Source organism: Terrapene carolina, unplaced genomic scaffold (assembly GCF_002925995.2).
Source record: "Terrapene carolina triunguis isolate 2854851 unplaced genomic scaffold, T_m_triunguis-2.0 Scaffold42, whole genome shotgun sequence".
NCBI classification, from domain to species: domain Eukaryota; kingdom Metazoa; phylum Chordata; order Testudines; family Emydidae; genus Terrapene; species Terrapene triunguis.
Window position 1 is genome coordinate 38,113,420 of NW_020664393.1, and position 27,833 is coordinate 38,141,252.

The following is a 27,833-nucleotide window of genomic DNA, read 5'->3' on the forward strand; positions in this document are numbered from 1 at the left end:
ATTTTTTGTTGAAATTATTTTTTTACAAAAATATTCTGACCAGTTCTATCATTTCATTATTTTCAAGTGTTCAAAGTGTTCTAAGAACCTGACAGAAACAAATAAGGATAGTGTCTTTGCTCTATGAACCTATTTTTACTTTTTTCTCTAATATGTATTTAATTTAAGTCAGGATGCTGAACCAAACACATAAAAGAAGTCCAGAAAACTTGCACAAAAAACTGTGCAAGGACTGATTTAATAAAGACTGTGTGAAAACATCCACTTGTGTATGTTTCGTGAAGGTAAAATAGCATATTTCTCTGAGATAAATATTTCAAGATATTCTATTTTTTATCATAATTCCCATTTATATCACATGATCAGGAGATGGTCACATCCATAACATGCACAGAAATGGCTAGCAATGTACATTACTAACTATGGTTTTTGTCACACTCCTAAACTGATCAAGAATTGAATTAATATGAAACATTTCTGCCACAGTAACTCCATTTAACTTATTATCGCATTTCTAACTAGCTCCTGTTTCCTGGACTGTTTAATCCAAATAAGAAGATTGTGCCAACAAAAAGGAGAAAAAAAAAGAAAGCTGCCCTTAAACTACAAATATAATATATAAATGAAAACCTTAATTTTTCACTCCAGTAGATTAGGTAGAGAAACCTTGTTTCCTCTGGGAATGGATGATTTCCTAGGCAAGGCTACTACAACTGAATCAGTTTTGGGAACAAAGCCCCAATACTTCAGTTTTCTCCTTTTGTATATGATTTTTCCATAATTGTTTTTCCAGGTCAAGAAGAACTGTGAAAACGTGGTTTGTTCCTACTGTGTCACAAAGAATTTTTATCAACTTTTCTAGATTTTTAAGGTGTCAGAAGTAGAACCTGAACCCCCAATTTAATTAGAGAGTTATGCCATCTGGGTGGAATGTTTTTAGGGATGACTCTTCAAATGAGAAAGATAAATACTTTCTCTCACTCTTCATTCCAGGAGAAGGAAATAGTAGCATTTGTATGCTTTCCTTTTCTTTGCTTCCATCTAATTGGGCTGGAATTAGACAAATGCTTGCTGACTTCATGTACATCAGAAGGCATATCAATGAATCAAATATGTGGGAAAGGAAGGGCTCTGGGGCTTTACTTTGGTCTAATCCAGGGATCGGCAACCTTTGGCATGCAGCCCGTCAAGGAAATCCACTGGCGGGCCGGGAAGGTTTGTTTACCTGCAGCGTCCGCGGGTTCGGCCGGTCGCAGCTCCCACTGGCCACCGTTTGCCATTCCAGGCCAATGGGGTCTGTGGGAAGCGGCGCGGGCTGGGGGATGTGCTGGCCATCTAGTCTATATCTAAAACTTAGGTCGACTTATCTACATTGCTCAGGGGTTTGAAAACTTCACACCCCTGAGACTCATAGTTAAGCCAGCCTAAGCCCCAGTGTCAAACCTGCAAGGTTGATGGAAGAATTTTTCCACTGACCTAGCTACTGCTCTTGGAGGGCTGGATTAGCTACAGGAATGGAAAAGCCCTTCCATTGCTGCAGCAAGTGCCTACATTATAATGCTGCAACGGAGTATTACACAACAGCAACACAGCTGTGCCTCTGTAGCGCAGACATAGCCTTTGCGCCCATGTATCAGCCATGATGTTTTTAAAACAAAGTATTAAGTGCTGTGAGTAGCCCTAGGGCAGGATAGGACCTGGATCCAAAAGTGGAGCTACCCTTTCCTATAGTTTCCTATATTTTCCGATTTGTGTCTTGCTTCAGCCCAACTACTTTTCACCTGCTCTTTCAGTCACACAGAGGAGAATCTGCTAAAACATCTTATGTCTTTGAGTGATGTTCTTTGTCTGTTCTGCCAATCAGGACAAAAACACTGCTGATAGAAAAGAGCCTGGACAAGCAGGTTAGACACGTCTTTCTGTTTTTCTTTCTTTCAAGTTTTCCATTACATTTTCCTTACAATGAGTGAAAACTCACGCAGAGGACAAAGAGGTCATCCGGACTTTGCCTAAGCAGAATGCAATCTAGAGCATTTGGTGTGAAGGACAAACTGAGCCTTTGATTGGCAGGAATCTACAGCTTTTGTAATTGGTCCATTTACCATTTGTCACTCACCTGGCAGGATGAAAATCGTGTTAGTCTGGATTACTGCAGCTACATAAGCATAGAAAGGTACCATAACTTTAAGCATTGGGTAAAAGGTTATCATGGATTTGGATTTTTTTTATTGCTAGAATCTTAGGGGGGGGAATGCATGGTCAAATTCTGGCAAGTGCTACTGGTGGATGCCTGAAAACACAAGACCAGTGGCAGGAGCACAGTGAAAAGTTGGCTGTCCCTATTATGGCCCCTGAAAATAATGTAGAGAGCCTGCAGAAGTTTGGGGTATGGTCTAGAAGCAAGGAGGCATGGTACACATCTTTATTGATTTATGTTCCCTGATATGGCATAGACTTTACATAAATACCCCTGCACTGATTATTCTTACTTTTCATAATGGGCTGCTTGTATATATGCTTTCAGTGGGGGGTTGGGAGGAATCATTAACACTTTTTCCCAACACTAGAACTTAGCCATAGTGTTAAAATAGCTGTTTGACCCATGCAATAAAACTGTAGTTGCCTTCTATTGCCCAGAATGGCAAGAAAAAGTACAGTACCATTTTTAAATCTTTCACTGGGTGGAAAAGCATACAAACACATTAGAGGCTCTGTAGGAAAACATTGTTGAACGTTGATGGACAGCTGGGAAGCTAGCTGTGATTGAATTTTTCATTGTAAATTCTTCCTTTTTATTCACACTTTTATACAGCAAGCATTTGAATGGTGAATGTATTTATTTAGGAAGTTTTTTGCAGAGAGCTCTCAGCTACTGTTGTAATAGCATTTATCAATATTTTGTTTAATTTGTTGAATGATATTTTGTGTAATACTTAATCAGTAAATGGCTTTGCTTTCGGAAAAGTGAACCTTGAAAGCAAGATTTTAAAATTTGCAAATTCACAAAATTTGTGAATAGGTACCAAATTCAAAAAATAGGAGGCACTTTGAAATTTTGGCCTTAATACTATCAGTTGTACTCTAAGGTTAAATGTACATAGGACACTATTTAAACAAAATGCAGAGCCTCTTGACTATAAGATAGAGTGAACAAAACCCAATGTCCCACATCAAATACATTGTTCAAATGGCAGATAGTATTGTCTAAACAGGACCAAAACCTGTTCATTCTAGAAAATGATCCCAAATACAGTCTTCTCTCTTTGTTGGAAAACTCTGATAGATCCTACTATCTGCCATCCCTAACAGTGTCTGATCAAGAGGTTTAGAATGGACATCTGCTTTGACAGACTGAACTCTGGTTCTATGCAGCTTGTAATAAATGCACATGAACCTACACTACTGTAGAAAATATAAGAAAATATGTCTTGTATTAAAGGTTGCTACAGATGTCTTACAAAGTAAGGAATATATTTTTACTGAATTCAGTGGGGCTTAAGTGAAGACTATAAAAGGGAACAAAGTTATTCAGGGTTCATATTCAACATTATTGGGAAGTTTGTTAGCTATGGCTCATTAATGTCAGCTACCTGAGGAGAATTACAGGGACATTGTCAAGGTTGACCCTCATCCCTTTCCAAATGATATTTTATGTTTTAAAATGCCCTCTACTAAAACAGAACATTTCTTTTTAGGATTAGGCTGACAAAATTGGGATTGGTTGAGCCATTTATAATTGATTCTATTCATTTTTTGAAGCCTACAGTTAGTACATAGATGTGACTTACTGAATGCCTATTGAATAATGCTTGGTCATTGTTTATTAAACAATACTATACATTATTGGAACCCAAGCTAGGATGGACTTTTAAGAGACAGTATTGAGATAGTGCTGAAGGCCTAATACGTTTGAACTAAGATAAAGTTGTGCTTTCTAGTAGTAAAAACTTTTGACAATTGCAGTAGGTTGTATTTATACTTTTTCTTCTCAAAGTTTTTGAAATCAAAAGCAGAGATCCTTTATTGATCTTAATAATCCAAAAAACAGAATCCAAATATGTGTTTGTGAAATATGCCACATAGATGACTTAGTGAATAATATTACACCTTTTTACTAAGAGGTTAGTCAAGTTCAGGGCCCTGTGCGTTGTACCATTAGGAGGAGAAATTGCTGATGGAGTCTGGTATCTTTGATGCAATCCTATTTATTTAAAAGAATGTACAAAGTCTTGTTTCCCTGAACACAGGAGGAATCAAATAACAGGAGACAGATTCTTTGCTCACAGACCTAAGCCTCTTTCAGCCAACACTCTGCCCAAAAGCACTCTAATTAGCTTTTTCTCAGGACCACACTACCAGTGTTTCTTTGGTTGAGGATGGTGATTCCTTTCTGTCTTCTCTGTTGGCTTCTCTCATAGACAAACACAGTTCTATAGTTTGCTCCATCAGTCCCTAGGGAAACCCCTTGGGTCACACAATTCAGCTTCTACTCAAGCCTTGCCATGTCCCTGCATTTTGGGTAGTACTCCTATGGTTTCAGCTATATGGTTACACAAAGGAACGTAATGGCTTCTTTACATTTATCCTTAATGAAAGAGATGGTTACACCTACCGACTTCAATGAGGTTTGGTCCAACCCATAACAATAACTCTCTAAAGTTTTAATGTTTACGGAACAGATCTTTTCAATGTAATATTAACTAAACTCAGTGGTCAAATCAGGCACCCAAGTACTATAAATAATTGAGTATGGCTGTTGTTATGTTCTTATGAGCCTCCCGGCCTGGATTGACAGTCTCATGCTAGTGAAGCTCACACAAGCACTCTAAAAATAGCTGTATAGACAGCGCTTTCAAGTTGCAGCTCAGGCTGGAGCTCAGACCCTGAAACGTACGGTGGGGGTAGGCATCAGAGCCTCAGTTCCAGTCTAAGCTTCAGCATCAAAGCACTATCTATACAGCTATTTTTAGGGCACTAGTGGGAGCCCCACTAACCCGAGTCTGTGGACCTGGGCTGGGAAGCTCGCTCCTGCAACTCCAAAATGCTGTGCAGGCAGATCCTTTGAAGGAAAGATGTGCATTGCAAAGGAATTACATTAGATCTTTGTGCATTGAAAAGTTTGTGGCGATTACAGCATTGACTTTTCTGTGTGTGTATGAATCTGGCTACAGAGGGGGTTTTCCATATTTATCTTCTAGGTCAAATATTATATGTAACTTCCACCTATGAACATATATGTGCTTGCTGTGTTTTTGTGACTGATGTACTTCAGTCTCACTGTCCAGCTCTAAACTGTCTATCATTATTACAATGAGTAAGGACTGCTGAATCTGCCATATATGGATGAGTATGCTCCTCCATTCATTGATTAATGGACCTAGAGTCCTCCATGGAATGCCACACACACTCAATATTATATCCATAAGTGCTGTATTTTGCATTTGGATCTCTGATTTAACTGACACAGTATATAAAACCTCATGCAGACAGACTTTTCTCAATTGGCTACACATCGGAAAAGACTCCCAAGTGTCTAGAATAAATTATACCCAATAAATTGGCTCCTGGTATGCTTCCTTCAGATATCAGAAAAAAGAGCAAGTGCAGTTTGTAAATACAGTATGTTGAGCCAAACAAAGGCAGGGACCCTGTAATTTCAATATTCTGTAATGGATTGTGGATATTAACAGCACTATAGAAATATTTAATTAAAAGGAAATTGTGTTGCATTTTATTGGAGATAGGCCAGACCTGGAACAGAGGTTCCGTGCCCACCCTTTCTATCCCCATGACAATCTCTACAATTCAGCTCCATCTCTGCTTTTCATGGACCTGCCACTCTGGAGAGGAGAAATACAAATCTAGAGATCTGTGCTACTTGGACAATAGCAGATTATCAGTTCTGCCTGCAAGGTCTGGCATGTCCCTCAAACAAATAACTTCTTCAAAATATTGGATATCCATAGTGTGGATTTGAAGTCAGAATTGAGGTTTAAGACCAACTGCTAAAGTACAGTGTTTGTGCTACACGTGCTCACGGGTCTTGTCCACAAAATCAGTTGAACAATTATTTCACCAGAAAGTAGTTTTTTCTCTCTAATTTTTTCTCTCCCTAATTTGCTATTTTTCAGACCACAAGCAAGGAGACCTGAAGATGGAGAGTTCATGCTGATATAGAGTCTTCAGCTAAATTTTTAATTCTCACTGCAGCTATTACAAGATTGTTTTCAAAAGTGAATTTATCTGGAAGATTCCAGGCTTTCCACTAGATAGTTCTGGAGCGACTCAGGAGTGGGGACAGGAATTTTTTTTCCCCACCAGGCCCATTTACCCTCTGCAAATTGAGCTCTGTGTCATGCCTGGAGTATGTACCATTTGTATAGCTGGAAACCTGTACTAACCCTTTAGACAGAGGAGCTGCACAGGTTTCACTGCCAGGGGAGCCTCCACAGCAAGGGAGGCAGGGGCAAAATTTGTCCTTTAATACACATTAATCTTTTATGCAAGGATTTCTTCTTAAAGTTCAACTCAGGCAAATGATGGGCCATGTCTGTGTAGTCAGCCAGGTATAGACACGATCACTCATGCTTTGAATATTAAGCTGCTCAGAGAAGTTATCTCAGATCTTAAAAAGCTACAACATTTGAGTGAATAAACTTCTTTTTCATTCTTATGTCAGACTTATAAACTAGAACGCAGATTTTATCAAAACGATCTTTCATGTTGGCAACTGTCTTTAAATTCTCAGCACTGTAGCCTTCCATGTTATGTTACCCATTTACTTCTGGTCCAGATTTCTCATGGAGTCATGATCAGTACTTCAATGAGAACTTGATATGATCACCACAGATAGGGCCTGTTATGTAGCCAGAGAAAGCCAGCACTATGAAAAGGCACTGTGGGTATTGTAAATGAGAGGCTCTTCCTAACAACCAGTTCAGCGCAGAAGCCAGAGGGAGGGATGAGTGGGAGGGCCACAATATGCCAAAGCCTGTGTTCCACAGATGTGCTGATTTTTTATTTTTAGCTATCTGAGTTAGAGTGAAGCTTCACGGCTGCAGACACACAAAGGCTGGGGAGATTTCACAGCTCAGCAGTAGGAGAGCTGAATTCTTAATGAATGAAAGCTTTATTTTCTTTTTTTCTCCTCCATTTGTTCAGTTTTAGTACTTAAAGAAAGAGAGAAAAGGCAGAATTAAACAATAAAGTGACTAAATGGGTACAAGAGAGAGCTGGAGTCTGATTGTATAATGTGGCAATTAAATCTCTCTGCTGTTTTGAGAGGAAGCAGCATACCTATGCAGATTGCCAGTACCCTCTTGAGTAATACCCCGTACAAAATCCAAGTGCTTATCTTCAGATCAGTCATTGTACATATAAAGAACATTTCCCAGTGTCCATATATAACTTGGAAGCTAAAAATCATATTTCAACATCTCACTATGTAAAAACGTTATTTTTTTAACTGCATTTGGGAACAGAAACCAGAGTGTGTGTCATATTTAAAGAGAAAAGATCTAAAATAAAAAGTCTACTGCTGCATGAAAAGCACTTGAAGACAATTCATGCCCATTTCTGTCTGATCTTTCTGGTTCCCTTTTCAGGAAGTTAAGCTGGAGCACTCAATATTATTTATAATGGGCAATTTGTGAAATTTATTTGGGAAATTATTCTTTTGCTCTTGATGCAAATTAAATAAACCCGCTATGTTTCTGTTCAAAAGCTAAATAAAAAATCCCATGAGAGTGTTTTTAATTATAAAGTTGAAATAAGCAAACAAAAATATCTCTCTTCAGTGCAGTTTGTACTTTTTAATTATGTTTCAGAAAATGTAAATAAGGCTCTTAGTCTTTGACGGCAGTATTGTTGTGAAATAAGACCAATTCTTTCAAAATAATGTTTTCTAAGACTTGATGACATGTTTTTAGAAAATAATATTTTAATGGTGATTTGCCATTTTGTCAAGCGAAAAATGCTTTCTAAATCTGGACTATTACTAGGACAATGAAACTTTAAATATTAAAGTGCTTATTAATACTATTTTTCTTAGTCAGGACAGGCTAGCTTCAGATTACTATTACAGAGCATAGGGGAATGAAGTCTGATAGGGTAATTGATCAGAAGCTGATGAATTTTTAATCTAAATCAGTCAAGCTTATCTGTCAGGCCACTGATAGGCCAAGGTCTTTCACTGTAGGTTTCACAGGTGCCTCTAGAATACATCCTTATTTCAGTTTTCAGATTTAAAATGTCCAGGCTGAATATAGCACTACATGCTTTGAAGTACTCTAGCTTTTCCTTTAGTTCCCTACACAGCAGATATGCCGCAAAATTATCTACATTAATTTCTTCGTAATTGCTTGGCAATTAGATTTTTAAGCTTCAGCACTTCATGAACAACCAAACAGAACATTTTGTATTAAAGCTGAATGCCACATTGTCAAGTAAAGGAAAGAAAAGCCTCTTACGATTTATGAAATATTACTCTGTGTTAATATGTTTGGGAGAGTAAGTGCACACATTTCTTTAAATAAAAACAGAAACAACTGGTTAAAAGACCATTCACCAAAATTATATTTTAAAAAACCAGGTTAGATCCTCACTTGGTATAAATTTGCATATTCCACACATTGACTTCAAGAAAATACCAGTTCACACAAGTCATGGATCTCACCTCCTCTATGTTTATTTGAAGGTTTAAATTAGTATCTTCCTCAGAGTAAATGCCTTATTGTTGATATTTTATGTAATATAGATTATTTCCCTACTTCCTGGGGGACCACCTACATTAAAAGAGAGGGACATATATTGACCCAATGTTTCCAGAAACTATCTTCTGCCTCACCCACCCTCCAGTGTCTTTTTTCTCATTCTTTGGGGCTGTATCCCTTTTTACAAAGAAACCAGACTTGAACCCAGAGATATTAAAATGTTCCCCTTGTGATGGGTTTCCCCTCCTTTGAGGTGCCACCTGGAACTGGGGTACCACTGAGCCCACCTGACCACCAGCCTGAGCTCCCTTTCACCCTGTAATTCTGTAACAAGCTGCACAGGCTCACACTTTCACCAGCACACAGGTACACACCCAGCTGCAGAAACACACAGACACTGAAATCAGCTCTGCACGGAAAGACTCAGCTAAGGAATTGACCAGTTCTCAAGTGCACACCCCACTCTAGAGGGTAAACCCAAAATTGTACCATCTTGCGCTGCACAGAGAACTGTACAGCATAAGCTCATTAAATACACCTCCTCCCTCAATGTGGAGAGGGATATACACAGCTTTCTGTCCCAAATTATGATTTCCACACACACACTGGTTTTAGACAAAACAAAAACAAGTTTATTAATTACAAAAGATAGATTTTAAGTGATAATAAGGGAAAGCAAACAGATCAAAGCAGATTACCAAGCAAATAAAACCAAAATGCAAACTAAGATTAATATACCAAAGAAATTGGAGATGTGTAGCAAATTCTCATCCTAAATGTTGTTTTAGGCAGATTGCAGAGATTCTTGAAGGCAAGCTGCACTTGCTTGCAGCTTAAAACTCCAGTTATTCCTGTCACAGGCTAGACAACCTTCTAGCCTGGGTTCAGCCTTTCCCCCCTACTTCAGTCTTTCTGTTTCTCAGGTGTTTCCAGCAGTCTTCTTTCTTGGGCAGAGAGTCAGTGAAGAATGAACCATAATGATGTCATTCCCCTGCCTTAAATAGTTTTTGAATATGGCAGGAATCCTTTGTCTCCCAGTTTGAGTCCCACACCCGGTCAGTGGAATCCAGTACCAGGTGACTTGGTCACATGTCCCTGTAGGGTCAGAGCAGCCATAACTCGGAGGCCATTTGCAGCATCCCCAGGAAGGCTCCCCGGTGGGAGATTAGCATCTTCAAAGAACTATTGTTCTCCCTAATGGCCCTTACCAACCAGCCATCTAGACTGATTGCATTCTGTCTAGTGCGCGTTCCCCAAGTGTAAAGACATTTTTAATCGATGCATAGAAAATATTCTTAACTTCAGACTCCAAAATGATACTGGCATACAAATAGGATAATCATATTCAGTAAATCATGACCTTTCCAATGATATCTCACATGCCTTAACTGGTATAAATACATCATAGTTATGCCATAATCATATCATAACAATATCCCTATGAAGAATATGGGGGCGTCGTGTTGAACTCCTGTAGCCATCATACCCGTAGGTTTTCATTAAACACTGAACCCTCTATGTTTTAATAATAATAATAAAAAAAATACAGGTTTCAATTGTGGCTTTCCAACCCAACCAAAGGTAAGAATACTAAAACACACAGGAACTCCAACTTACAATCTACAACTCTACCTCGATATAACGCTGTCCTCGGGAGCCAAAAAAATCTTACCACGTTATAGGTGAAACCGCGTTATATTGAACTTGCTTTGATCCACCGGAGTGTGCAGCCCTGCCCCCCCGGAGCACTGCTTTACCGCATTATATCCGAATTCATGTTATATTGGTTTGCATTATATCGAGGTAGCGGTGTATCTCTGTTTCCTTCTGCTGCTCCCAGCTGTAAGTAAACTGTACCTGGTCAACACCCAGCACAGTGTACTTTCCCCAGCATGCTAATGCAGCTACGGTAGTTGGTGTACTGTCAAGGGGGATCCAAAGCTCCACCCAGTCCCCATCCTCTTCTGTCCACCTGCACATAGAGGCTCCCAGAGCCTGCTTCCCCTTCCACACTGATAACTGTTATGTAGGTAGCCATCTCCAGCTGGACCACAATTTGGTCTATAGCTAGGATTTCTATACTGGGTACAGTGAAAGACTGCATTTGAGCTAATACTCTTGGAATTTATGACCTAAGCCTTTGACACTTCTTTAAAACTTCCTAAAATTGTTGGTACATAAAGGATGGCTGCCAGGGAACATGAAGAGTTAATTTAGGTTTGCCAGTCCCAATACCAGCCAAGCTTCTGCTGAGATGAATGCCCAAGAAGCAGAGAAGGATGAAGCATGAAGGAATTAAGACTGTCAGATGAAATTCAACTAACTGTTCTCCCTTTCTCTCATTCTCTTTCCCATCTTCTATTTATCTCCTTCTTTAGTTTAACTCCAGAAATGAACAGCTATAATGACTGATGATAAATAGTTTGAATGATCCAGGGCTGTTCTAGCAAAATTGTGATAGGGTTTCATATATATTAGGGTTTTAAGTCTCCCTTAATGAGTAAAAACCCTAATGTTTTAACATCAAAAGAATAGATTCATAGATTCCAAGGCCAGAAGGCTCCACTGTGATAATTGTCTGACCTCCCATATAACACAGGCCATAGAAATTGCCCGAAATAATTCCTAGAGCTTAGAAGAAACAGCAGATTAGTTTACAGAACATTTCTATGGCTTTGATCCTGCAAGATTCCCTGCACAGGTGCAGAAGTCTGCCTAAGCAGAATCCTACTGAATTCAATAGGGCTTCCTATTGCATGTGGGTCCACCCACGTGGAACAACTTGCAGGATCAAGGCCCTTATCTAATTTATTTAGTAAAATATGTCCAATTAACATGGTAGAGAAGATAAATATGTTCTCATGGGGGACAGTAGAAAATCCTGTTCAAAAGTTATGGGTCATGAGGTTTAGCAGCAATAGCCTGATGTTGAGCATTTGAGGAGGAGGGATAAGGGGCCACCACAATTATTCAGAGAAGAAGAGATGCCAGCTGTGGCAGTGGCTCTATCCTGCTTTTTATTTATTTGTTTTGGTCTCCCTGGAAGGCACTGGACTATGCAGAACAGAGCTTGACAGAGACAGAGACGAACCTGCACCTTAGTTTTTATAAACTGGTGTTCCTAAAATTAGGCCTGGAATGACCTCTGTACTGAAAAGTTTGGGACAGTCATTAGGGTGCATCCTCAAAGAAACTCATGAATCATTGTATGTAAAGACATGAAGCCGATTCAATTCTCCTGTTCAGATTACTCCTTTGACATTTTTGGGGAAGTTGGGCCACAACAGGGAAGGAAACACAGGTGAAAAGGAAGCTTCACCAGCAAACTACCACTTGGATAGGCAGAAAGTTATTCTGCACTTCTCCTAGGTACCATACATTTTGACAAAATTATGTTTGTTCAGCCAGAAAGGAGATCCAGCCATGGGATGTGCAGGAAAGGATACTATGGCTATAAAGCCCTGAAGATTGCGACGGAAAAGTGAGTGTTTCCACAAATTCAGGAAGCAAAACAGCCAGAAGGCAAGATGCTCAATCACATGAGCCTGTCTTCTCATGGGTAGCATCTCACATCCTCACCACAGAGAAGAATGGTCCAAATCATTTTGGTCAGCAGCCTAACATGTTCTTGAACCCACAGAATTTTGAGATTTAAACAGGATGATTGGGGGGGGGGGGGAAGGGCTATAAAGATCTTCTTTGAGATGGGGTCTCTCTTTTATAAATGGGGGGGCACACTCTTTTAAACATATACTTACATTTATAAATAGTGTAATGATACACTGAAATGGGTTTCATTTGTCATTTATGAATGTAAAGATATTCTTAAAAGCTGATTTTTTATCTACTTGACTATAATAGCTCCAAACTAAAGTTTCATACCATGTCCATCATCATTGTATCAGCACCTATAACACTGTAGCCTATATATGATAAGCTAATAATCTACACTTTAAAAAAAAAGAATGGTTTATGGTTATTCTTCCCATTTTTAAGCCAATGAGAGACTTCCCTGAATAAGGAGTACAAACTGCAAGAGCTGCTTATCTGTCATAAAGAGGCTGTGCTCTTGTTAGCCATATATGTATCTCACAGGTAATTACTAAAATGTATGATTTTAAAGTCAGATTTGAGTTACAGCAATGAAAAAAACATCAGTGCCTGATCCATTTTTTATATCTTTTTCCTCTCATTTCCTCTTTATGGATAAACACAATATTTAGCTGCCAACAGTGTAGCACAATTTGTTATACATTAATATATATAACAATCCAAAACCAGCTCTCCATTCTGCCAGCTGCCCCAGCATTGCTGGATCCCCCTGCTCCCACAAAGTCCCAGGGTGAAATTTTGTCAAAACTGTCACTGACTTCCATGGAGCCAAGGTCCTCAGTGTATTCTGTGCAGAGCAACTTGAGTCCTTCCATAGTTGGTGCATCTTACTTATAAATCAAACTACTTGGCTAGAAAAAAATATTTCTATATTTTGAAAACTAATAAAAAATGTAAAAAATAAAAAAGGAGGAGTGGGAATGGGAAGCATTTCTATTCTTTTGATCATCTATCACTAAAGAGTCTGATGTGTTTTCTTCAAACTTTAATTTACAAAAAATAAGCATTTTTCTTCTGATCTGTTTTATGGCAGATTCTGACCAGAATATATTTTTGTAGACTATGAAAACAGAAGTATTTAATGAAAATGCTGGAAGCCCTTTAACTACAGAGATGCAAATTGTGCTGGTGTAATTATAATTATGTTTTTTTCTGTAAGCTAATTTTATGGCAAGCTGAATTAAAAATAAAAATAAAACCTTTAAGGATCATATATTACTTGCACTTGAGCTATAACAATGTACTTTCAAAACTTAGAAATAGAACAGCCACCAGAACACTCATTTTATTTGAGCAGTGATACTAGTTCCATTTGGTTCTAGTAACAATCTTTCTCTGTTTACTTTACAATTGTTTTTGTCTGTTAAGTGTATGAACAATATTTTTTCTTAAATACCATCTCTAAATATCTCATTTAAGAAGAAAGTTAAAGAAGATTGTCTATCAATTCAGTTCATGTGAATGCTTATATCTGATGTGTGAACTATGACACTAGCTTATGGAGTCTCTGAAAGCAGTAAACTGTTATCCGAAGTGCTTTCTTTGTACAGTAATACTGAGTAATTACTACAGTAATGAACAACTTTAATTATAATTATAAAAATTGTCTAGGGAAATATATTTCTTGGAGGGTTGGGGTGAGGCTACAGCACATGATATTTTGAAGCAAGTTTTTGTTTAGGTGGATCCCTTTTACATCAGCCACCTGATTGTTATGTATTTTTCTATAAATAAATTATTATAAACACATTATATGAATCATTTCTTTTCCATTTTGCCATTTCTGTTTTTAAATGTTGACCTATTCCCCTCATAGAGTAATAAATATAATCTTCACATTATCTCATTCTTTGGATTTCTCAAAATCTACATGTATATATTTTTCAAGAACCAATACAATAATTCACATAAAAGATACAATACGTAATGTGAAATAAGAAAAGTATTAATTCCAACAACTCAATATACTATGGAATGAAACCTCTGAGAACATACAGGATTATTATCTTATGGTAGTAATGGATTTATTGAGTTCAGTATCAATTATATGTGAATGGCTTGAGTATACGAGGGCATATTTCTATGCAGCTGAGTAACATGGGTGAGACTGGTTGCTCAAAGTGTTTCAGGGTCAGCTCTTCATTTTGTGTTGGCCAGTTTCTGGAATACACAATTCCTGGAATTCACTTTTTTCAGCTTCTTTATGTGCTCCTTGAATGTCAGCATTCAGTCTGTGAACCCAAGGTACACCTGATGTTCATAGCAATCAAGGATTGTACCGTCCCATGATATCTGAAGTTTTCACATGGCCTGATAGTGTTTCAGGTGAATGGCGCACACTTGTCTTTTTCTAGGAATAGCATTCAAGAACCATGTAAGATAATATTTTCCAAGTACACTCAGGGAACCACTTAGAGTGCACTTAGAATGTCCTCCAATCTTTCTGACTGGGTGGTGATGCAAAGGTGATCTGCATAAATGAATCTTCACACATCAGGGAATTCTGGTAGGTCATTTTTGTAGACATTAAACAGCAAGTGTGATGACACTGAACCTTGAGGTAATCCATTTTGTTGAGTATGCCATTGACTTTTCTGAACATCCATCTCAGCAAAAAAAATATTGATTCTCAAGCAGGGAGGAGATGACCTGGACCATTTTGCTTTTTCTCAGAATTCTTGTCAATTTCAGTAGAAGTGCACAATGGTTCATGGTGTCATAAGCAGCTGGCAGATCAACAAAAACAGACCCTGTAATTTTGCAGATTGAGAAACTGTCTTTGATGTTTTGAGATGGGTTGCAACTTAGCCCTCGACTTGGTCATCAGTCAGCTGCTCTTCCACAATTGGCTCTATTCTACACATGATCATCTGTGCATATAGTTTGTAGGTTGAGAAAAGGATATTGGGTGATAACTCTTTCTAGAGCTAGGGTCTTTATATGGTCTGATTAGTGCATTCACTTTGGCCTGTCTCCACAGCCCAAGGGTCTGTGTTGTCTCCATGCAAGAATTAAAGATGTCAAACAGCCAATTCTGCACTCTTGTGACAAAATGCAGTAATCATTCATTAGATACACCATTGAGTCCAGTTGCTTTTCCATATTTCAGAGTTTTCATGGCTATTATAAGTGTCTTAGTGTTGAGTTGCTCATTGTGCACTTTGCTATTTGAGGAGTGGACAACATTCCTGCTTAACTTGTTTCTTTTCCTGTTTTACTTTGTGGCTGGCTTACCATTTAGGCTGAATTGGTGTGCAACTTGCCTGTGAGAGACTGTGGCAATGAGTTTGGGGTTTTGTCCATCAGAGTTCAGCTTGCAAATGTTAGCCCAGGCTTTACAGCACAGGTTTGTTGTTGCAACCATCTCCCTGCAATGGCCACACTGATCCTTTCCATTCTCTCATATAAGCATGTTCCTCAGTCCAATAGTTTCTTCATCAAACGGATCCAAGTCAAACAGTTTTGAATATATTTTAGATTATTTCTGGTCTGTTCTGAAAGCCCAGGTACAAATAATTTCCAGTGTTCCAGAGGGGTGTACTTTGGGGCAGTCTTCCACACCAGGGAGACAAATTCTCCATAACGCTCATGTGCCAGAGTAATATCACAGATGGATTAATCCAATTCAGAGGTAAAGGCTTCCCAGTCGGCCTTCCTAAAGCTGAATCTCAGCAGATACTTTGTTTTCCTGGGCTGTACCATAGCCTCTAATGGCACTTGCATTGGTCTATGCTTTGACCTTGGAATTGCTGCCATGACCTCCTTTTTGAAGTTGCCTGTATTTTGATGAATAACAAAGGGTACGTTGGGATTGTACTCTTTGTTCCATCATGTGCTTTGGAAGGTATATTTGTCATTGAAATCATAGAGCAAGATCAAGTTGTTTGTCGCTGCCCACTTCTCAAATTCTTCCTTATTATTGTCATTGTTGGGGTATCCCAGATGGTGTTGTGACTATTGAAGTCCCCTATGACAAGGCAGGGTTTTTCTGACAGGAGAAAGTTGGCTGGCCATGCAAACTGTTCAGCTGATGGCTTGTAAACAGAAACTACTGCGATTTGATCAATTCCATTGTACCACAGTGTTTCGCAGTAGTGGTTTTCCCCTGTCTTTTGTCTGGTACAAGTATTGTGCTGCCACAGATGTTGCTTTTTATGTTCACGGAAATATACATTCCAGGGATGTTTGGGGCTGTTGTCTCTCTCTGTGTTTCTTGCAAGCATGATATATGCTTTTATACCAGACAGGGGTATACATCAGGGGCAGTATGGAAGAAAGCATTAGCTTACATAGGAAATATTAACAAACCAACAAATAAAAATTGTGTACACTTAAGGCCAAGTCTGATCCCACTGAGGTCAACAGAAAAACTTCCGTTGACCTCAGTGGGATCAAGATTTAATCAGCATAAATGCATTAAAAATTAAATTGTTAATGCTAAAATAATAATATAATTTTCAATTGAAACACCTTACATATTTCACTAATTTGTCGTGGTGACAAATGACTGACAACAGATGTGATTAGTTAGATTATTTGTTTAACTTAACATTTCTCTTCCTGACCCTTTTACATTTTCTGGATCATTTTTAACAATTACACAATCTTATTTGTCCCCCTGTCAAGAAACATTAGAACTAATGAAGAAAATAAAAGTTCTCTACCTTTTCCAAGACTGAACAAGCAAATGTCACCGGATTAGAAATGTTCCTGATGCAGGAGACTGCGCCAGCAGCGAGAGTTTTACCATTCATGATGATTGCATCAAGTTCCACATAACCATCAGCATTCAGTACAGCACCATGACCTGCAGGAAACCATTCCATTTGTAAAAGGTCAAACATTCTTAGCCTTAAGCTTTTGAAATGAAGCAGAGAAAACAATTTCAGAGCTATTTACTACCCTGTTCTCTGACAGCTTTTGTCCTGGCTTCCTGTAAGAGATATTTGCTTTTATAGTCACAATCCTTTAAGTAAATATGATGCTTGTGGCTACAAAAAAGCATTTGATTGTTTTCTTTGAGTCATAAAGCTTTTATCTTGTTTCTAAAATCATAAAGTCTGCTAGGCATTGCATTTTTCCAGTGGTATTGACTGATGTCCCTTCTCAACATTTTAGGTAATCAGATAAGAGTATAGATGATCATAGAGCAACTCTAGTAATGTAGGAAGATATTTATTATACATTAAATATGTTTACTACTGAGGTAAACATGACTATTTTAGAGACAAGGCAAAACTGATTACTATTGTCAAGTTTCAACACTTTGCATTTCTAATATGCTTCTAAGCTATCTGCTTTTGGGGCAATTGAAAGAGTACATTCAGAGTCCCTTCAGAGCATTGTTTAAACATAGAACTACACACATAATCATTATCAAACAGGCTATTATGGCTGCAAAGAATTCTATCCAAATAGGAAAAAGAAAGATGCAAAATCGGGGTAAAGCAAAATGAACAGTAAAATGGTGCCTCACTAAAATTCCCACAAAGATATTATTAGTAAATGAAAAAAAAGTACTGTATAGTGAGGGAGGGATTAAAGAGATTATTATTTTCAAGTGAGCCATAACCTTTAACATGTGTAGTGATTTTGGTCAATCTAGGCAGCAGTGGGCATTTTTTCCATGTTGGAAAACCATGGCACAATTGTTAGTCTTTGGTTATGGCAAGCCTGGATTGGAATGTCAAGATTTTTTTAATTTATTTATTAGAGAGAAAAGGTGTGCAAGTTAATATCTTTTACTGGACCAACTTCTGTTGGTGAGAGAGACAAGCTTTCAAGCTTACACAGAGCTCTTCTTAAGGTCTGGGAAACAATCATTTTCCCAGTATGTTTGTGTCTCTCACCAACAGAGGTTGGTCTCACAAAAGATATTACTTCACCCACCTTACCTCTCTAATATCATGGGACTGACATGGCTACAACACCACTGCATACACAATTTTTCTTTTTCTCAGAACTGAGGAGTACTGGCAGGATATGCTGGCAAAGCTTGCATGGAAGATATAGACAATATGCCATATGGCTACACTATCAGTCAGTTGGATAAGCACTCAGATTCACCACCAAAATTATTACAAATCTGAAACAACTTCTAGACTATCCAGCAACACTTTTCTTTCAAACATTCCCACTAATGTTTCTCATTGCTCTCCTTTGAAAGCATCCCTAAAGCACCATCAGGTTTATGACTCTATAAATCTGTGAAAAGGCTTACAGTGAAATAACGGTCATCTGCTTCTAAATTAAAATAGTATCATAACACTAGGGGCTGGTATCTATAAACTTGTAACTCCTATAAGTAAAACATTAAATGGAGAAACAAATCCTTCCTAGACTTGATGTATATGACATCGCTGGGCTGTTAAGCAAAGGACTTCAATGTAACAACAAGGGAAAAATAAAATCTTAAAGTTAAGGAAGAAGTACAAATGAAGCTGTTTATTTGTGTTATTGATATTCTATCTATGTTCATGATAGCCAAGCACTTTACAGACATTAAAATCAACATCTGTCTAGCAATTAGCACAAACCAGCCACCTATCTTATTGATGGGATACCCTTGGGCTGAGGGCACAAATTAAGAAAAAGCCAGAGTGAACAAATCTTGACTTGTACCCTTAAAAATAATAATCACCAAACTTGGACTTGGGCAGAATGCATGAGGGAGGAAATTCCAGTGCTCAAGTTGTTCCAATGAGAGTGCCTTAATCCCTGAGCCACGGGGTCCAACCCTACGGACAGAGAGCATGAACTTCGGGATGGAATGCAACTCCCACAGTAGGAAGAAGTAAACTCTGAAGCCCTAATTCAGAAAACCACACTCATGCTAAAAAGTGTTTCAAGAAACCAAATGGCACCACTCTTTCTGGGTGAAAATTGGGGAAGGAGCTTAAAATAACCAGGTCCACAATGGTCTATAAACTTCTGAATACTAACCCACCTTGAATAGAGCTGGTCAAGAATTTTCCAGCAGAACAGTTTTGTGTTGGGAAATGCTGATTTGCTGAATCAAAACTTTCTATCAATTAGATTCTGTAAAAACTTTTGATTGAAACCCAGCAGGCAGGCTAGCCAGTTTCCTGCCAGCCCTCCCAGCTGCCCAGCTCCTTACCTGGCAGGCCTCTGGACTACTAGGTTCCCCAGACTACCTGGGAAGCTGGCTCACAGGCTGGACAGCTCCCTAGCTTTCTGCCTGCAGGTGGGTCGGTTGCCCAGCCCAGTCAGTGGTGGCTACCTACCTGGCCAGTTGCCTAAATGGCCAGAATTCCTGGGTTGCAGGCTTCCTAGCTGTCCTGTTTCCTTAGTAGTACTTACTCAGCTAGCCAACTCCCTGGGCTTCCTGGCTTCCCAGGCAGCAGGATCCCTGGGCTGCCCGCTTAACAGGCAAGCAAGTTGCCAGATGGTGAGCTGACCAGGTAGACAAGGAGCTGGCTGCTGAAACTGACTTTTTAAAACATGACATTCCAAATGCAAAATTTTTCACAGCATGAAAACTCTGGTCCCCACACACTTCTAACGATGTGCTGGAGCTGGATACAGATTGTTGTCTTGTGTCCCAAACTATGGTCTACATACAGCAGCCAGGATTCACAATGGTCTCCAAAAGCCATGTCAGAGTTGTGACTATTCCAGGTATTCTCACCTCTTCCACCTTTTTTTTTAAACCATCTTCACTTTGGTAGATTTATTTTTATTGTTCAACTTTGTATTGAATAATGATCACATGGAATGGAAGAAACGGGGGACAGGGTGGTGGTCTCCAGTCAACTCAAGCCACTTTGGAAATGTTTACACTGTACTGTAAACATAAGTCTGTGGGACCAGGGCTTGTGGACTCGTGTTTCCAAGCCCACACCTGAGTATCCATGCTGCATTGCAAATCTGGACTTACAATTGCTGGATCCAGGTCTCACAACTATGCCAAAGCATTCATGCTGCACTACACTCACTTTCTGACTCAAGTCTGCAGCTAGATCTGTGTCCACACTGCAAAATTATAAGACTTGCATTCAAGTCACAGAGGGACTTGGGGCTCTGACCTATCCCCCAAGCAGGATCCTAAGACCAAGGTCCTGCATGCATGATGATTGAAATCATAGTCATTTGTGTGTGGCTAGAAGGGGGATTTGAGATCAAACCTGAGTAAGAGCCTGGGCTTAGTGTGCAGTGTAGACATATCCTTTGACCCACAGAGCCAGTGCAAAGTGGACATACTCTGCCTGAAGGTTACCAGCAATGAATTCCCCATGCATAGATGAACTTTCCACTGGTATAAAGCTTGTGGAGGTAGAACAGCTGCCTCCTGTATCAGCCCTTAAGCTGCTGTAATTATTGCCAAGGCTATGTGGTGCAGGTTTGTGGAGATACACTCTTCCCACTCCCAAGATCTGAGCAGAGCTCTGCACTTAGGATGAATTCAGTCTCATGGAAAACTAGGGAAAAGAGTTCGTGGAGAACCACAAAGAGAAGGAGAACCACAAAGAGAAGGAGATGATTTTTGGCTTTTCTAACTAGGACTCCTTCTTATCATCCATCCTGACCTTGGAGTGACCTTACTTTTAAAACTGTTAAGCATGACATTCCCAATCTGGCATTGTTTGCTGAACTTCTCAGACATTTAGCTGTTCTGGTTTCATTTCTACCTCTCCAGCTACTGTTGGTTCTTCCTTAGAGGAGAGGAAAGTGATCAGGAACAGTCAGCATGGATTCACCAAGGGCAAGTCATGCCTGACTAACCTAATTGCCTACTATGAGGAGATAACTGGCTCTGTGGATGAGGGGAAAGCAGTGGATGTGTTATTCCTTGACTTTAGCAAAGCTTTCGATACGGTCTCCCACAGTATTCTTGCCCACAAGTTAAAGAAGTATGGGCTGGATGAATGGACTATAAGGTGGATAGAAAGCTGGCTAGATCGTCGGGCTCAACAGGTAGTTATCAATGGCTCCATGTCTAGTTGACAGCTGGTATCAAGTGGGGTGCCCCAAGGGTTGGTCCTGCGGCTGGTTTTGTTCAAGATCTGGAGGATGGCATGGACTGCACTCTCAGCAAGTTTGCACATGACACTAAACTGGGAGGAGTGGTGGATACGCTGCAGGGTAGGGATAGGATACAGAGGGACCTACACAAATTAGAGAATTAGGCCAAAAGAAACCTGATGAGGTTCAACAAGGACAAGAACAGAGTCCTGCACTTAGGACGGAAGAATCCCATGCACTGCTACAGGCTAGGGACTGAATGGCTATGCAGCAGTTCTGCAGAAAAGGACCTAGGGGTTACAGTTGACAAGAAGCTGGATATGAGTCGACAGTGTGCCCTTGTTGCCAAGAAGGCTAACGACATTTTGGGCTGTATAAGTAGGGGCATTGCCAGCAGATCGAGGGACATGATCGTTCCCCTCTATTGGACACTGGTGAGGCCTCATCTGGAGTACTGTATCCAGTTTTGGGCCCCACACTACAAGAAGGATGTGGAAAAATTGGAAAGAGTCCAGCGGAGAGCAACAAAAATGATTAGGGGGCTGGAACACATGACTTATGAGGAGAGGCTGAGGGAACTGGGATTGTTTAGACTGCAGAAGAGAAGAACGAGGGGGGGATTTGATAGCTGCTTTCAACTACCTGAAAGGGGGTTCCAAAGAGGATGGATCTAGACTATTCTCAGTGGTACCAGATGACAGAACAAGGAGCAATGCGGGAGGTTTAGGTTGGATATTAGGAAAAACTTTTTCACTCGGAGGGTGGTGAAGGACTGGAATGGGTTACCTAGGGAGGTGGTGGAATCTCCTTCCTTAGAGGTTTTTAAGGTCAGGCTTGACAAAGCCCTGGCTGGGATGATTTAGTTGGGGGTTGGTCCTGCTTTGAGCAAGGGGTTGGACTAGATGACCTCCTGAGGTCCCTTCCAACCCTGATATTCTATGATTCTATGAACCAGAGTTGAAAGGTTGCTAGAAAAAGGAACTCAGTGACTTCATTTTGTTTTCATTTGTGGGATTTTTTTTAACCTTTTCCTTGTCCCTCCAATGGTGACTAGGAATGAAATTTTCTTCTGATTACCCAGAATATCTAGAAATTGTTATGGTTGCAAATGGAAACCTTTACAGTGGGGACCAAATTATTGCATTAAAAGGTGCAAGAGGTTTGGAAGAAATGTATTAACATGTTTTGCAGTTTACTGATAGAAAAGGAATTTAGCAAATTTATTGTAGAGAGACTGATGTTGCACAACATGTGCTTTAGATGTGTGTGTATTTTTATCATGTTTGCAGATGTCTCAAGAGTAGTAAGATTCCCCACTAGTTTTGCTCATTTCCAGATTCCCTCTTTGTATGATCTTGGGAAAAAATGATGTTCTTGTATATCTAAAAACCTCTTCTAAACCAACTTCTTTGATTGCTCTTCTATGCATATGGCTTTTCTAACTAGGACTCCTTATCATCCATCCTGACCTTGGTGTGACCTTACTTTTAAAACTGTTAAGCATGACATTCCCAATCTGGCATTGTTTGCTGAAATTCTCAGACATTTAGCTGTTCTGGTTTCATTTCTACCTCTCCAACTACTGTTGGTTCTTGCTGTTGGTGGTGATTGTTATTAAATACTCCTCTTTCATGTGACAATTCCACAATTCAAGTGCTTCTTCTTTGGCCAATTCTTCTGCTCTACCTCTATGATTGCCTGTAACCACATTAACTTTAAATTCAGCCTTAAGTAGAAGTTCAATGCTGATGATGCCCAAATCCCCATTTCCTTCAATGTTTTGGTCTTTTCATCACTTTCTGACTGCCTTGTTTTCTTTCTGTACAGCTTTTCACCATCTGATGTAGTCCTCCAAACAAGATGCGTGGGGACAAGATTAGGCATAAGGAAACAGAAAGTCAGACCAAAATGCAGGCTCATGCTTTCGCCATCTCTTTAAAACTGTTTGACCATACCTCAGCTTGTGAGACAGAACTCGGGTTCTGATTTCTCAGAATGGGAGGTTGTAAATTATATTAAATATTAACTTTCTTTCTAACAAGCTTTCCAAAACCAAAACAATCTTAATTTTTTAGTAATGGAGCTTTTCTTTCATATTTTCTATGGTGTATTATCTGTTAAGTGCTATTCATGCTGACTGCATGAAATCTAAGGATGTAGCCTTTCATACTTTCTCCTTTAGATATCACTCACTGCACATCGGGGGGCAGGTGGGGGAAGGCTGATCATTTCAGAAGAACCCAAATCATTAACCATCAAGATGTATGTGCCTAACAGAGCAATCATGTCATTTTATTGTCTACTTTGTGTTTCTCCTCTTCCCCCCAATCTTATCTGCTAAGACAAGATTGTTACCTCAGTCCAGCATGGTATGCTCTTTTGGCCTGTGGCCATGTCTTTACTTGTCTGGCAGACATCTAGAAGATTTCTGGCCACTTGAAAAGACAAAAAACAAACGGACACTTTTGACAAGGACCCTCAGCAAAGGCTCTTGTACAAAGTAAGCTGCCATGGGATAAGAGGGAAGGTGATCTCATGGACCGGTAACTGGTTAAAAGATAGGAAATAAAGGGTAGGTATAAATGGTCAGTTTTCAGAATGGAGAGAGGTAAATAGTGGTGTCCCCCAGGGGTCTGTACTAGGACAAGTCCTGTTCAACATATTCATAAATGATCTGGAAAAAGGGGTAAACAGTGCGGTGGCAAAATTTGCAGATGATACAAAATTACTAAAGATAGTTAAAACCCAGGCAGACTGCGAAGAGCTACAAAAGGATCTCTCAAAACCGGGTGACTGGGCAACAAAATGGCAGATGAAAGTTAATGTTGATAAATGCAAAGTAATACACATTGGAAAGCATAATCCCAACTATACATATAAAATGATGGGGTCTAGATTAGCTGTTACCACTCAAGAAAGAGATCTTGGAGTCATTGTGGATAGTTCTCTGAAAACATCCACTCAATGTGCAGTGACAGCCAAAAAAGTGAACAGAATGCTGGGAATAATTAAGAAAGGGATAGATAATAGGACAGAAATTATCATGTTGCCTCTATTTAACTCCATGGTGCGCCCACATCTCGAGTACTGTGTGCAGATGTGGTCACCCCATCTCAAAAAAGACATATTGGAATTGGAAAAGGTTCAGAAAAGGGCAACAAAAATGATTAGGGGTATGGAACAGCTTCCGTATGAGGAGAGATTAATAAGACTGGGACTTTTCAGCTTGGAAAAGAGACGGCTAAGGGGAGATATGATTGAGGTCTATAAAATCATGACTGGTGTAGAGAAAATAGATAAGGAAGTGTTGTTCACTACTTCTCATAACACAAGACTAGGGGTCACCAAATGAAATTAATAGGCAGCAGCTTTAAAACAAATAAAAGGAAGTATTTCTTCACACAACGCACAATCAACCTGTGGAACTCCTTGCCAGAGGATGTTGTGAAGGCCAAGACCATAATAGGGTTCAAAAAAGAACTAGAAAAATTCATGGAGGATAGGTCCATTAATGGCTATTATCCAGGATGTGAGGGAATGGTGTCCCTAGCCTCTGTTTGCCAGAAGCTGGGAATGAGCGACAGGGGATGGATCACTTGATGATTACCTGTTCTGTTCATTCCCTCTGGGGCACCTGGCACTGGCCACTGTTGGAAGACAGGATACTGGGCTAGATGGACCTTTGATCTGACCCAGTAGGGCCATTCTTATGTAAATAATAATAGTCATCTGGGAAGACAGTAGATCATTTGAACCACAGTTCCCAGAACATAAGAAAACTATTTCATTTCAAGACAAGCTGGTGAGTCTGGACCATAGAAGAGCAATTTTCAGTGCCTGCAATCAGATGGCAAGTGCTATAGACACTATATTTAGATTAGCTGGCCAGCTATCTCTGGTTGTCTCTGTGTCCCCACTCCTGAATTTCAATTAATTAAAAAACAAAATGTCACGTGTTTTCTCTGCTGTATTTAAAAATGGGAATATAAAATTCTATTTCCCAATATCTTCTTTAACTTCCTGTCTTTTTCAGAACAAGAAACAAAATCTTCCTCCAAAGGCCAAATTCAGAAATGGTTTGAGCAGTACAGCTAAACTTAGGTCAACAGGTTTGCACTCACTTATACAAGGTCTGAATATGGTCCCCAGTCATTAAGATTTTCCTTTGATTCACACTCTGGTTTTCTGACCTCACCTGTTTTTATTTTCCAGATTGTTCTGTATACTCCTCAAATATCACACTTCTTTCTGTTTTCCCTTCTCGTCTCTTCACAGTTGGTGGTATGTTCTTCTTTCATGCTGCTCTATCATCTGGAACAGTCTCTCTGTGCTTAATTGACTCCCTGACTTTTTCAAAATCCTATTTCAAGACTTGTCTCTTCTCTCTGGCCTATGACACCTGACCTTTGTAATAAAAATCAAACTTACTCCCTGAGCCTCTGAGTTTCCTTGTGTTCAATCATTCTCCCTGAAACGTATCCACTGTGTTCCTGTTTATTCTTACCTTCTACATCTGGAGATTTTGCTCTGTTATATATTGTGACCATGTGTAATTTACATTATTTTTCTTGCGTTGGTAGACTGCATTCAGATATTAAAATAACATTTAGTGTGGATATTGCTATGCAAAGACAAAGTTCATTTTATGACATATCATGTATCAAATTTGCAACTGTTATTCTATTCTGAAAATGCAAAACGCATTCCATATTTCCATTTAAAAATGTTTCCTTCTATATTATTTTATAATGCAAATGAACACCACCAAATTCTGAACAAAAATATTACATTTTTCAAGATGATCCATCAAATGGAAATATTCTGCAGGATTTTCAAATAGAACATTTGTTTTCAATTACGAGACCCAGCTAAACTGCTTAATTGTCTATATAGTGTGGTACTTGTTCAGATAAATTAAGTTGAGTTTGCCTTTTTGCCATGGTATTTTGAAGCTTTCTGCATGCTCTGTGAAATCCCTCTTTGTGAAGAACTATGTATTTGCAATACATAAATCCCAGATATTCTTGTTGGATCTCATATATATCCTCTGTAAAGATAACTTTTCACCTATCACCATTTCAATACTGCCTCACCACATACTCATGCAACAACAAAATAGAAAGATTAAAATATATTTTATCACAAACACTTTTAATAACTATTAGTGCATGACTGCTCCCATGATCCCTATGTCCATATTACTTGTTACAATGGATTTACCTTGTATATTTTTCGATTAATGTAGTACAAGTTGAATAAACAAGCTCAAATCTAAAATTCACTGGAAACTGACACAAATCTCTCAGTATTATCTAAACCCCATTTATGTAGACAGAACACAAATAATCCAATTTTTTATCCAGGCCCATTCAAAACAAAACACATCGGTGGATTAAAATTGGAAAGAAAAGCTATGGAATCGAAAGTCACAAAATTCAAATCCAGATTTCAGTGATGTTTTGATGTGAGTTTTTAGTTCATGTTCATGTCAGGATTAAGTTCCTTTAATATCATGAGGTAAAATTTAAAGATGGAGTTCATAAAATTGAAAAAGTGGGTTAGATTGCTAAATCTGATTAATTTGTGTTATCAGTGATGAATGATCAATTCGTAGCCATATACAGTAATTATTAACATATTTTGATTACCATTTTTTCAATTTTCTATACACTCTTTAATATTTTTAAAGTGATAGGCTTCATAGTTTAAACTGAATAATGGAACTACAATAGGCACTGCATTAAAGGACTCATCACAAAACAATTTCCATCATTTACATATAACACTTTACAAAATAACTGGAAACTACCAAAAAATGCTTTATGTCAAGAAGCATGATCAAACTCTTTTTCCTTCCTGTCAGATTGTTCTTAAAGTTCCTACAAATCAAGCTTACTACTCTGCTTCACTGCTCAGTGTGGCTTCAGATTAATCTGCAGAGTGTCAATAAATCATAAACTCTTTTATTCATGCTCAAAGTGCATTCAATCAATTTTACCCACTGCTGAGCTTCTGGTATTATCAAACGTCTGATCTATCTTTGTGCATTTACTAAATAATTTAGGAAGATGATATTGACTGATTAGACATTAGTTTGAAGTTCACAGAATCTATAGTGACATTAAAATATTTCTAGTTGACAAAAAAACTCTTCAATTGTTGTTAGAATTATAGGATTGACACTTCATTTGCTTTTCTATAGTATACAAATTTCCTTTTTAACCAAAACATTTCCTTACATGGAAAACCACTTTGTTAACAGCATGTATTCTGTTAAAGCTAGCCTCTAGTCCATATCCCCTTCTCCTATGGAAATTTATTATCTAAAACAGTCCTTGATCCTCTGGTTAAAAAGAGGCAGGCATTGATTCTCTGGGGTTTATTATTCTGTTACAGACAGGATGCTTGTTCCAACGTAGTTCACCAGGTTACCCATGGCTAGCTGGTACAGGAAGTCAGAGATACACACACAGAGAGATACAAAAGACAGTGGGCCAGCTCAAAGGCAGTTGATGAGCTAGACCTATC

General features: G+C 38.9%; 1 protein-coding gene across 1 annotated transcript in view; it reads right to left on the bottom strand.

Annotated features, from left to right (window-relative positions):
* Nucleotides 1-27,833, bottom strand: part of LOC112106622 (isoaspartyl peptidase/L-asparaginase-like) — a 245,381-nt gene that overhangs the window by 145,004 nt on the left and 72,544 nt on the right. The window contains exon 3 of the mRNA XM_024199984.2: nucleotides 16,988-17,130. Coding sequence (XP_024055752.2) covers nucleotides 16,988-17,130 — 143 coding nt within the window. The remainder of the gene's footprint in view (nucleotides 1-16,987; nucleotides 17,131-27,833) is intronic.